Raw genomic sequence first — 12559 nt, 5'->3', positions numbered from 1 at the left:
ACGGAGGGAGTATTAACTTGATAAGCAGAGTTACTATCCATATATTTTAAGTCTTTCAGATTTCATAAAAAAGAAGTTGATCCATGCATGTATCCGAGATCGATGGAACAACACATGTTTGCAAAATTATTCAAAATCGAGCCATGTAACGTTGGACTAAAATTAAACTATTAATGATACACAGAGCTGCTAAGACTGTCGAATTTCACTCGCTGACAAGTTTATGTGAAAACAAATATGACCAAGTAAGCTGCAAATAGGAGGATGCATAAAGCATTGCCCTACCGATGGGTCAGTAAAATCTCTAGCAGACAGATCACAGCTTCGCAAGAACCAATCTTAACACAATAAAAGCTTCCATTTTCGAAAAACATAATTTCACATAAACCAGTATGGCTTTATCAAGAATACAACATGTCCAACATTGTTTGTCCGGTCTGAGCATCTCGGTATGTACTTCTATATCCCCACTCTCCCTCCGGGTAACATCACCACGTCTTTGGGTACCGGAAACCTTCCATCTGTACGCTCCGCTGGTCTTTGTTTTTCATTGAGCGGCACATCACTGGCCCTGCGTGCTACATCCGCAGGTATGTTGCGTTCCTTGCTTGGTCTGTTGTTCTATTCATGAAGGTGACAAAGGAGTTGCTTTCCTATACACTATGCAAGAAAGGAACTAACCTCCTTTTGCTATAAACAACATCGGTATGCAGCAGACTCATGGTTAGGAACATGCGAAGGAATATTCACATTTGGTTAACTTTGCTTAACTAAATCATGTATCCCACAGCATGCTGAGCTAGTTTGAATCCCACATTTGGTTCATGAATCGGATTCTGCAATCATATAGCACAAGGCACGGAAAAAAATTGTCTTCCAATGACCGTGCATCCAAAGCAATTTCTTCTTACCCCAACCCAACCCAAGGGCACATGGTTCATGAATCAGATTCTGCAATCACATGGTAAGGAATTCAGGAACTCGTAGTATGTCTCTACCACTACTCCCTTGTCTACGATTTCACGCCAAAAGGATTGCCCTAGAAACAAGCAAGCCCCATTCCAGGCAGTCGCATCGCACCATCTCTGAGAAATCCTAGAAGCAAGAAGCGAGAACCCAAGAGGAAGGAGCAACAAGCACACACCTTCGGCAGAGCTGCGAGCGGACGGAGGATGCTGCACCTGCACGGCTCAACTCTCGCTCCTGCACCGCCTCGCCGGGGGAGAGATTCCGCCCGGACTGAGCCCCAGATCCGGGGCCATGGCCGAGGCAGTTCCTTGGCGGCGGCGACTGCCGTCGGCGAGCGGGGGGCCAAGTGTTTGGCCCAAATGCATCGTTCTCGCGGGCTCCGGTCGTAGTTCGGCCTCTTTCTTAATTTGGTCGAAATGCCTTTTCCTTTTCTCTGGAGCCCATGAATGTTTTTTTTCGTGAGCAGTGAGCCCGTGATAATTTGGTGCTTCATTTGCTTTGTTGTCAATGAGTATCTATCTATTTTTCCTACATATTCTTGCCAAATGTTTGGTGTAGGGCTCAAGGATTCTCGCCCTCGCTAAAAAGAAAAAATGAAAATCCCTCCTACCGATATTACCTGTCTCAAATTTGCCCAAATACGAACGTATCTAAGTGTTTCTACCGATATTAATTGTCTCAAATTTGCCCAAATACGGATGTATTTAAGTGTAAAAAATGTCTAGATACATGTAATATTTCGACAATTAATTTCAGTCAGAGGGAGGAAGTATGTCAATTCTTATACCTAGAATGTTCCAAGAGAAAATGTTGTAGGAAATATAGAGAAATCTCGATGAGAAGACCGTGTCAGAATTGGCCTCTCATTGTTCTAATCTTGCAAGGAAAAACAGAATACAGTTATGCAAGCAAGCCTAATTAAGTGAAATCTATGGATGAGTATGTATTAACCGAAGATCAAGAAAGGAACTGGACAAGGCCCACACTGACGGTGCATGCACAAACAAAGCAAGCAAAACATTCGCACATTACATCATGACATGCTATCACTGACATCATGTACAAACTGAAATCCAGGCTAAGAGCTCCATTGTGTTGCTGATATATCCACAAAGGTTGGCAGTTCTGACATCAGCTGGCTGACTTGGGGGTTCACCTGTCGGAGATCGGCGGGCCGCCGTAAGCTACGCTGCACATCTTCAGCTCCTTCGGCATGTCGATCTCTTTCAGCCATGCGAGACGCCGGCGTTCTTGTTCGTTATCGACAAGGTCACTGCCTGTCAATGTCAGCAGAAAGACAAATTAGTTTACCTTTCATTGGAGTTAACATCCTATGAGCAACAGCTGTGAACAAATTTAATTACAAGAACCGTCCTCATGCAGTAAACAACCAATATTCAAGCCTTAAAATGAGCTTAATATCTTGGGGTGAAGTTATACAGTAATTTAATCGCTGCTCTAAAAGGCGTCCTCCTAGCTAGGAACCATCACCACACTCTGTCTGCTTATTAGCAAGCGCTTTTTAGAACATTATTTATCTATGAGTGGTTTTGACACCCCATGCTTCTAAAACCGTGTGCTTAGACTGCGTATCATGTGCACAGGTTGAAAATGGAGTATATCATAAACAAAGCCACCTGCAGCTGGTTGTTTTTTAACTAACAGACCTCTTACCCCATTCTGTGGGCTGGTTTCTAAGGCAAACTACTGTTTTGGTGAAGCATAGATCATAGCCACCTGCAAGTTGTTATTTAACTAACACGCCACATCCGCCATTCAGTGGGCTGCTCCGGAGACAAACTACTGTTTTCATGAAGTATAGATTATACATATGTGCAACTTGCAATTGATGCCCAAACCATCTTTCTCCTTAGTAAAGAAAACATGTACCCGATTAATTAATTCTCTTGTGTGTTGTCGGAGAAAAAGATGCACTGATATAAACTATACTCAGATCAAGCCCCAACGGAGCAGATCTAGAGCTACATGAGCTCATGTATTTCCATGACTAGTTTATAGCTGTGTGATACAGCTAGTGTCAAAAACTCAAAATTGAGATCTAGTAGTAGTAGCAGCACATACAGGAGCTTCAGATTTCTGATATCACAATTTGCTACTTACTCGGTTGGTGGGAGTATGGAATCTCTGTGTAGTACGTGCAATCCCGGTCTTCTTCTATGGAGTAAGGAGGGCCAAGAATGTCAAGGACTGCGCATGACGCAATGGCCTTGAACCGGTGCATGTTGCCTCCAGCTGTTGGGTACAGGACCGATGTGTCGCACGGCGCCGTGAAAACATCGTCCACAACCAGCTCTGCCAGTCTCACTGCAAAGCAAAGCAAACCCCAATGTTATAGCGCATTTTCACCAAAGCAGAAGCAGACTAGTGAAAATGTAGAATAGGTCGAAAAGCTCACATCGATCGTCAGGCAACGAATTAGCGCCGCTCGTGGCAGGATCAGGACCAGGACCAGCCCAATCATAGGACTTTATATGCATCGATCCAAGGAGCAGCTTGCTGAACACCGTCATCCCGGGATGGTTGTGGAGGGGGATGACTGCATTCGGTGGCAAGAACAAGATAACCATCTGCACCCAAGCGAAGAAGATCAGTGAAAATTCTGAAATTCAGGTTCAACAACGTATCTAAACTCTGAACCACTTTTTTCAACACATTTTTATTTTTTTAGGAAAACATGACGTGTGTATACGCAGCCCTCTTGCTTACCGAGAAATTCTCAGATTTGTATATGGTGGTATGTGTAATCGTGGGGGTCTTCCCCTCGGCGGCTTCTCTGGCTTTGAAGAATCTGAGATCCGCGCTTAGGCCGACGTCCTCCGGTCTCATTCTGTCTGCAGATATCACCACCAGGAAACTTAAATTCAGCACACAGCATTTCTTCAGCGTTTTTGTGTAAACATTTTCAGCATGCAGAGAGCAACGATACAAATTATCACAGTAGAACAAACCAAGCTTTTGTATAGAAATACAGAGTGAATCTGCGTAACAAACTTTTCTGTCATATAACGGGTCATTTGCATGGGAGAAAGGAAGACAATTTTGCATGGGGGTAGTATGCAGATAGCTAAGCTTAATTGGATGAGGCAAATCAATGCAGCTATCGAGTAGCGATATAAGCAAGTGTGAGGTTAATTAAGAAGCAGAGGATTGGCATGGCATGGCAAGGGAAGGGAAGGCAGAAGGAAGCAGGAAGGGAGGTAAGGAGGCGAACCGAGCATGGCGCGGAGCAGGGCGACCTCGGCGGGCGCCGGCACGGTGCCGGGGCCCCTGAAGACGGCGCGGCTCGCCTGGAAGAGCCGCTGCACGGCCCTGGTCGGCGGCGCCGGCGCACGCCTCGTGGCGCGCCGCCTCGCTCCTCCCGCCGCCGCTACCATCCGGCGCCTCCTCTTCGCCGGCGGCGCGGCGACTCCAGCCACCGCCACCTCAAACTCCGCACCCATCGCCGACGGGCGAGGTACGTCCGCAGCAGCAAGAAGAAGAAGAAGAAGAAGAAGAAGAAGAAGAAGTCCCCCCGTCAGGGCAAGGGCAAGAACCAGATATCCAGATTCGCGGCCGCAGCTAGGTATAGACTAGTTGTGGTGGTGGCGAGGTGGGGGGGATGGAGGAAGGAGGAGCGGGCGAGTTATACGCGGGCGGGAGGAGACCTCGAGAGCGAAACCATGGGCTGCTCGATGCTGGTGGCAGGGGAGGGGCAAGATGGGCAGAATTGATTGGGGAAAGAAATCCATGGACTTGGGGCTGATTCGGTCGCATTAAACCTCGGCATGATGCTGACTGCTTTCGGTGGTCGCGTCGGCGGCAGGATCTAGAGAGAAGAGAGAGAGGAGAGGAGAGGAAGAAATCCACCTGGGAAAGGGGAGACGGACGGCCGGCCCGCCATTTTGGGGAAGCGGAAAGCAAAACCGCCTGCCCACAGGTTTTGCTCTTCTTCTTTCCTGACTCTTCACGTGCAACAACGCAGCTGCTGCATGCTCTGCTGTCCAAACCCTCGCCTTTCAAGGATACGCCGAGTCAATTTTAAAATACAGTTACTTGTTTTAGAATAAGAGAAATGGAGTAGGATGCCACAGCGTATCGAATCTCACAGGAAAAAAAATACTTCCTCCGATCCATATTAGTTCTTAAAATATTTCATGTATCTAGACGCTTTTTAGGCATAGATATATCCAAATATTAATGTGGATCGGAGGGAGTACAAGAATTTCGAATAGAGATCAGCGTATGTCATAATTGCCGTAGACACACAAAAGGAATTTTCCGAAGAGGCATAACTTCTTGCTAGAATTCTGATAGAACGGGTCGCTCTCGGCAGGATTTTAAGTCAGGGTGGTACAATTGAACAAAACAATATAGAGTGGCGGAACGGTCGGCGTCCTTGCCGTGCTATTGCTTATATATTGGTCACGTGCATGTCGCGTCGCGTCGCTAAGCGAGACCAATCCCTAGTGTTTGAATAATCGAGTCGCAAAGTAGAGAGAGCGAGCCGACGTACTGCTTGTTGGCTTTGGTGTAACCTCTTGCCTCTTTGATTTGGGTGATACCGCTGATGTAACTCTTTTCTGATGCAATGTAAACCTCCTTATCCACCACAAAGGATGTGATAGGACTATTCTTCCGATCCTGAATTGTTGCCGTTGTTCTAGTTCAAATGAAAACCAAAACGTCAGTATATAAGGAGAAGGCCAAGGACACTTGTGACACCGATATGGATACGAGACATCTAGACCTGGCTGTATAATTGATTTATTGATTATTGGGCTGAATTATATGGACGTACATGGGCATAGGCTAGTGGCAAGACCACCCTGGCCACCCTATGCATGGTTACGCTTACGCCTCTGATTAGGACGTAGGGAAGCATCCGTACGAAAATATCAGAGGATCCATTCCTTTTAACCAAAGTGACTCTGGGTGGGTTTGAAACAAGGATTTTCTAAAAGCTTACTAGAAAGAAGAAAAAAGATGCCACAAAATCATTGCATAGCATGCTTACAAAAGGCATAAAGGATGGATGGATGCTTTGGAAAGTTTGGATCAAGATACCAGGTCCAAACTTACTCAAGAATCAAGAAGAAAAATTCTAGTCACAACGTCACACCAGAACCGAGAAGAGCTTGAATCCAAGTGTCAGACAAAGATGTTTTGATGCGCCACAGAAGTAATACGCGAGCAAAAAAATAAAGGATTGTACTTATGTAACTCTGTAACCCTTTTTGCTTGATTAATACAAATCACAGTAGGAGACTCTCCTGCTGTTTTCACCGGTCAATAAAAAAACAGATTGGTACAGATAAAGGAAAGAAAAGCGTTGGGGACACGCATGGGAATGTGCGCATGCTGGGATCGTGAGATCATCTCAACACTATCTTTGAACAAGTTTGTTCCAGACGAAAAGGACAGGCAATTGACCAGTGAGAGCCACGTCGGACTGCCATGTGGCGCACCAGCTTCTAGAGCCATGTCGGACTGCCACGTGATACACTGGCTTCTAGAGTAGAGCGAGCCCAACGAGTCAACGACAGTCTACGCTCTGCTCAAGCTCCATCTGATATTTGGAAGCTGGATCCAGTTCCAGTGTGATTGGTTGCCTCAAGCAACTGATCTCCGACCATGTAGAATGATGCACTGTGTATAACTGTTTTAAGCTTGCAGCAGCTACAGCTACTGTTCGAGTTGCTGCAGCACTGATGAGACCATGTGCAGGGAGCCGGTCACGCAGATCAGGCCGGCAGGAGCGCCTACGTCGCCGTTGTCGGACCGGGCCTGGAGCAGCCGGGAGGCGGCCTTCAACAGGTCGCGGGAGAACGGCGCGTTTCCGCACCCGATCATCATCGGCGCAGGCTTGTTGGGGCTCGACGTGGCCGCGGCAGCCAGACGGTCGATAAGGTCCGGGGATTCGTCACTGGTGACCACTCCAATATCTGTGCAGTCGATGCCCTGGTCGTGCGCGACGCCTGTCCAGATGTCTTTCAGGGATGAAGCCAGCATGGAGCGGGCGGTCCCTCCAGCGATCCTCGCCTCGGTCAGCAGCACGATGTCCGGCCTTCTGCCTGCAAGGGATCAGGAGCGTTAAAAACTGTGTCGTTCTTCGGTTTGAACACTATGAAACTAAGCCAAGCAAGCCACAGATCTTTGCCTGAGAGAAGCTGCGCAGCAAATGCGAGATGTTCTTTGTCATTAGCCATTCCGATGATGAGAGCCAGAGGTCCTTCTGGTTCGACGGTTCTTATCACATCAGATAAGGCCTTTGCAGACGCCTCGGTATGGGCTGGAATATGAAACTGACATCAGAAGATGAACATAAGGCAACGATAAGGAAAATAAAACATTAGGGACAGGTTATCGCACAGAACCTCCGTCAATTAGAATGGTGGATGACCTGTCAAGCCCGAGGACCGAAGCTTCATCGTGTGTAAGAAATTGGCTTCTCCCCAGCAATTGAGTCTTCTCTAAACCAGCTCGGATAGATGCATCGGATATATTCCATCCTTAACTTCCCAAATCCATGGGATAAGAGGAAAAATATATCAGACTTGTGCAAATGATGCAATGTGTATGATAAGGTGGACAAATTTATAAGGGCCTAAAGAAAAACAATCACTCAGTCTCCCAAAACTGTAGTCCTGTTCAAAAGCAACCATGCAGTGAAGAATCGAAAGAAGGGCCCTATCAGTTCTGGAGTAAATGTAATGAAACTGGATGAAATGGAAAAATCCAAATAATTCTAATTGGAGTGATTTGGTACTACCTAGTTCACGGAGACATAGAGCGGTGCAAGAAGCCGTGACAGCATTCTGACGCTGATGGTCTCCTAGCAGCTGGAGTTTTATATCATGCAATTCCATAGACTGCGATATATATTTGCATTGGTCATTTGGAGGACATGAAAAGAAGATGGAAAAGCTTTATTCTCTATTAATTGGACAAGGTAAGGAAATCGATAATTTCAGATGAACAAGATAAGGTTGGCAATGGATAATTTCAGATGACCAAGATAAGGTTGGAAATGGAATTCTACCAATGGCATATCATTTGAAATCTGCACAGCAATGTCACAACTTTGATAAGGTTTTCCATAATCCCAACCAACGCATCTTGTGATGCTCCGGACACCAGGATCACAAGCAGATATGACGGTAGATTGTGTCAAGAATGCTCTGTCCCGAATAATTTGCTCGATGTCTGTTGAAAATGGACCGCCAATGATAACCTGAAAAAAGTTTGTCAGAAACCCAATCACAAAAATTATTGACACAAATAAAACATTGAGAATCACTCGCGATGAGAAAAGACAATAAAGCATGTGTGGATATTTTAGACTTTGTCGTGCTGGTCATGTACACAAGGGTTTATTTAAGGCCTTCATGTGTACAAATACACCTATACAAGGATAACATCATACAACTTGAAGGGCAAAAGAGTAAAATGCAACCGCAGTCACCATACTTGATTCGTATTCTCAATTTAATCACTGTATTTTGGAAATCGAAAGTTACGGTCACTGAACTTGACGAAATATCTCACATATGGTCACCGGTACGGTATTCCTACATATTTGTACGTCTCACGTGACAGCTAGGCGCGGCGATTTTGCAATCCGGCCCTTCCGACGCGCGGGCCCCACTAATCCCCCTGCCTTTACAAAAATTCCCCACCCATGTTCCTTAACGGAGCTAAGCTGCTGCATGCTTGCTAATGCCATTCCTCTCCCTATTCTGCTCTCCCCCACCCCTCCCCATTCGCTAGCTCCTCCAAGTACAAGCCGTTGAGCTGCTGCTTGCTTGTTAATGCCGGGCAGAGCTGCTGCTGCTGCTGCTCTCTTTGCTGTCAAGCAGGTAAGGAGATTCAGGTGCAGGGCCAGCTCGACGCAGCTGTTGCTCCCTGCTGCCGCCGCTTCTGCTCCCATACGCTCTGACTCGGTACGATGGCGATGGAGAAGGTGACACCCGTGGGCAGCGCGACCGCGTCGTGGACGAAACCAAATGTGTGGATCGCGGCCAGGCGCTGGCGTGAGCGAACAAAGACGAACAAGGCTCCTCACATGGTTAGCCGCCACGGCGTTGTTGGCTACTCGCCGATCGTCCCTGCCGTCGGAGAACAAGATGACGCGGGAGACGGCGTTCTTGTGATGGCGGCCCCCGAGCACGTCTGCGGCCGCGCGGAGGCCCTCGCCGATCGTCGTGTTGCTGCCAGTGATCAGGGACTCGATGGAGGCCTTGGCGCGGCCTTGCCTGCGTCCGACATGCGCGCGAGGCTGGTCAGCGGCTCGCGCCGTCGTGCGGGACCAGAAGGTCACCACAGAGAGGCGGTCAGTTGGGCCGAGTTGGTCGATGAAGAACCAGATGGCCTGCTTCAGCAGCGCCAGAGGGCCGAATTGCAAAATAGCCGCACCTAGCTGTCATGTGAGGCATACGAATACGTAGAAATACTGTACTGGTGACCATGTATGAGATATTTCGTCAAGTTCGGTGACCGTACCTTTTGATTTCTGAAATACAGTGACTAAATTGAGAATACGAATCAAGTACGGTGATTGTGGGTGCATTTTGCTCAGGGCAAAATATCAGCAGATAATATTTAAGAAAAAATGAAGTCTCCAACTTACTGAAGAAGATGGTGCCTAGTAAAATTGTTTCATGACGTACCATGGAGATGGAACAGCAAGCAGAAATACCGATCATTTCTCTGAAGAGAAAAGAACACTATATAGCTACTTGACATTGTTCGGCTGTAATCTGGAACCATCATAAGCAAGAAAATATAGACTGACCAACATGGGAAGGAACAAAGATGAGAGAATGGCTTAACTGGTTGCCCTTCCTTGATGATTCCGGACTTTGCCACTGCTATGCTTTGGAGGGAACCACCCAAAGCAGCCAAATGTTCTTTCCCAACTGTTGTTATGACTGATGCAGCTAGTTCAGTATTTCTTATGACATTTGTGGCATCTCTAGCTCCCCCAAGACCTGCCTAGGCAATCAATAGAAAAACAAGGCACTATTTGGTCAGCATAAGTGTTACGGAGTACAACTTAGAAACCAAAGATACATTTGAACAATAGAGCCCCAGAAACTTGTGATCAGTGCTACTTCAAATAATAGATAGTGAGGAATTAATCAATAGGAGTATATCAGTAGTAGAACTCCCAAAACACATAAATGTAGGGTTTACATTCCATCATCCCTAAATTTCATTTCTCAGCAATGCCTTGCATTAAGTACCAAATCGTTGGTCCCTGATAATAACATTTTCTTAAGGATACAGGACTTAGTGGACTGGTCAAAGCAGGAGACCAGAGGTACACAGAAGACAACTGATCCATGACACAGTTATGAGACAAGTTTGATTATGGCATTTTTGCAGCAACTCGGCACAACAGGTGCATTCTTATGATTGAACTTTCAAGTCAGTAACTGAGACAATTTCTATGATATCAAATACATGAGTTTACTCCAACCTTGACATTTACAGCAACATATAAAAGCAAATCGTGAATGAGTATTGAACAATAGTAACAGTGTCATTCAACAAGTGTTACAGAACTTACTTCAACGATGGCGAAATCAACATTTTCTCGTGAGAATAGGAGAAATGAGAGAGTGGTAAAAACCTGCAAATCGCACAGGTAGTGTTTAAGTTCATGATCTCCAGAAGTGAAATAACAGCAGATTGTTATTGATGCCTGCAGTGTTTTAGTGTGGACATATTTGCAAATGAATTCTGTTTGATTCTATTGATTCCTGTAACAAGTTTGCAACTGTGTAAACACCATGCATTATCAATTAAAGATGAATCTCTTACATATGTTAATAAACAGAAGAGTTGTGCTTGGCACTATCTGGGTGGCTGAAAAGTTCAGAAAGTGGGATCAGAATCAGACTAATAGCATCATGTGGTGTCCATATGTTCCTGATTATTACATGAACCATCAAATTTGCCCATGGCTAGCATCATACAATGTCAATGTACTCCTGCTTGTTACAATAAGTGCTGGTCTAGACTACACATTTATTCTAGGTTGTTACCTTTTTGCTAATATGAACAAGAAAAATAATCAGATGGCCTAATTTACAACTGGAAAATGGCATCACAGCCTGCGAGGTTTAATGCAGAAAGGCAAGATGCAAACTAATGAAGGACAAGCCATGACATAAGTACCTACAAGAAGTTTTGCATGTTCATATATACTGAAACTGTAGGCCCTCATTTGGGGAGACACAAATATGTCAAGAGTTTACATCAGTTTGTCAAAGGAAAAACAAACTAAATCTGCAGCTAAAAAACAAAACTACCTCAAAATGTGTCAAGGCTCCACTTTCTGATTCTATCGATTGATCAATAGCTTCCTTAGCCTGATCAAAAAGATCACTCAACAGTGCAGCTGGAACAGGGCCTCCATGTTCTCCGACAGAAATACGTTCTCGAATTGTTAGAAGATGTGGGCTGCATGGAGAGAAGCATTATAGAATCTATGCAATATCGAAATGGTCTCTCCGAAAAATTCAACAGAGCTCACATAGTAAGATTGTAATCCCCTGACGTCTCCCAGTGTGCCAAGTGACAAGACACATTCGTCTAATAGCTCTAAAAAAAGAATATACATGAAGCTTTCGTCACTATGGTAGGATACCTGGAATAGCAGCCCACATTGTAGCCTTGCTCCCTCAAGATATTGGACAGGAACGCAGCAGTCGAGCCTTTCCCCTTGGTGCCGGCAATATGAACAGCCTACAAACACGGATCGCTCGGCTTCATCTTGCCATTCGTAACATAGCATCATCCATGCAAGTAAAAACTAATTTTCCATATGGATGATGACTGTCTAAGTTAAGTGGCACTGAACAGCGAACACACCCCCAATGCCCCCTCACAATTCCCCTGCTAGCAGTCTATAGAAGGATTGGGAGCTAGATTCGGGGCGAGGCGAGGGCGGCGGCTCACCGGGTAATGGGTATGGGGATCCCCGAGGCGGCGGAGGAGGCGGCGCATGCGGCCTAGGTCGAAGCCGTCGTCGGAGTCGGTCCCGGCGCCGCGTGGCACGCCGGAGCGCTCGTAGTTGCGGAGCCGGTCCATGTACTCCAGGAACTCCCCGAGCTTCCCCTCTTCTCCGCCTCTGGCCATGGCGGATACCCCGCGGCGGCTGCTGCTGCTCACTGTCCCGCGCAGTAGACCGCGGGACCAGCGGATGGGTGAAGGGAAGCGGGATACCATGCGGCACGGCCGTACTCCCCTCGCCGCTGCGGTGGCCGTGGTCGCCGGCGGGGGAGCGGGCGCCGCCGCCGTTTCGCCGGAGATGGAGGGGGTGAGGAGGATGGGAGAGAGCTGGAAGCGCGTCGTAGTTGTCCAATTTGGAAGTTTTCAAGGGGTGTTTATGAAAAGAAGATGCGTAGAGTCGCTCTTAACCGTCCGATGAAGAGTTACGTGGATTCCTTCGTAAATCCTAAAAAAAAATAGGATTTTGCTATTGAGAAGCGGCATGTTTCTAAGTTCTAACTAAGATCAGTCGGACGTGTTTGGTCGTCGAATCTTAATCTAAAAATAGCGCAAGAACGATGAGAGAATGAGTCAG

At 46.5% G+C, this 12559-nt stretch overlaps 2 protein-coding genes and 1 long non-coding RNA gene across 4 annotated transcripts; all 3 read right to left on the bottom strand.

Moving 5' to 3' along the window:
• Positions 1–336: 336 nt before the first annotated feature.
• LOC104584348 lies at positions 337–1487 on the bottom strand. Its single transcript, XR_732019.3, has 2 exons — positions 1145–1487; positions 337–951 (listed from the first exon to the last, which is right to left on the bottom strand). It is a non-coding gene; the product is annotated as an uncharacterized LOC104584348 (long non-coding RNA).
• A 275-nt stretch (positions 1488–1762) lies between these two features.
• On the bottom strand, positions 1763–4984 carry LOC100833331 (plant cysteine oxidase 2). 2 transcript variants are annotated; one of them, XM_024455179.1, is made up of 5 exons: positions 4837–4984; positions 3697–3821; positions 3386–3557; positions 3091–3294; positions 1763–2246 (listed from the first exon to the last, which is right to left on the bottom strand). In XM_024455179.1, exons 1-5 carry the CDS (start codon positions 4868–4870, stop codon positions 2122–2124), a joined length of 660 nt encoding a protein of 219 aa, XP_024310947.1. In that variant the 5' UTR covers positions 4871–4984; the 3' UTR covers positions 1763–2121. The 2 variants fall into 2 exon arrangements, with proteins under 2 accessions (XP_024310947.1, XP_010236991.1); XM_010238689.3 differs by having other exon boundaries at positions 4202–4944.
• A 1168-nt stretch (positions 4985–6152) lies between these two features.
• LOC100844013 (dihydrofolate synthetase) lies at positions 6153–12346 on the bottom strand. Its single transcript, XM_003577173.4, has 10 exons — positions 11932–12346; positions 11621–11718; positions 11283–11433; positions 10538–10600; positions 9799–9960; positions 8009–8200; positions 7739–7838; positions 7344–7478; positions 7127–7258; positions 6153–7040 (listed from the first exon to the last, which is right to left on the bottom strand). Exons 1-10 carry the CDS (start codon positions 12199–12201, stop codon positions 6652–6654), a joined length of 1692 nt encoding a protein of 563 aa, XP_003577221.1. The 5' UTR covers positions 12202–12346; the 3' UTR covers positions 6153–6651.
• Between the last annotated feature and the right edge of the window lie 213 nt (positions 12347–12559).

Source organism: Brachypodium distachyon, chromosome 4 (genome assembly GCF_000005505.3).
Source record: "Brachypodium distachyon strain Bd21 chromosome 4, Brachypodium_distachyon_v3.0, whole genome shotgun sequence".
In the NCBI taxonomy this organism is placed as follows: Eukaryota; Viridiplantae; Streptophyta; class Magnoliopsida; order Poales; family Poaceae; genus Brachypodium; species Brachypodium distachyon.
Note: the sequence above shows the minus strand (reverse complement) of the source record. Positions and strands in the feature narration are given on the sequence as shown.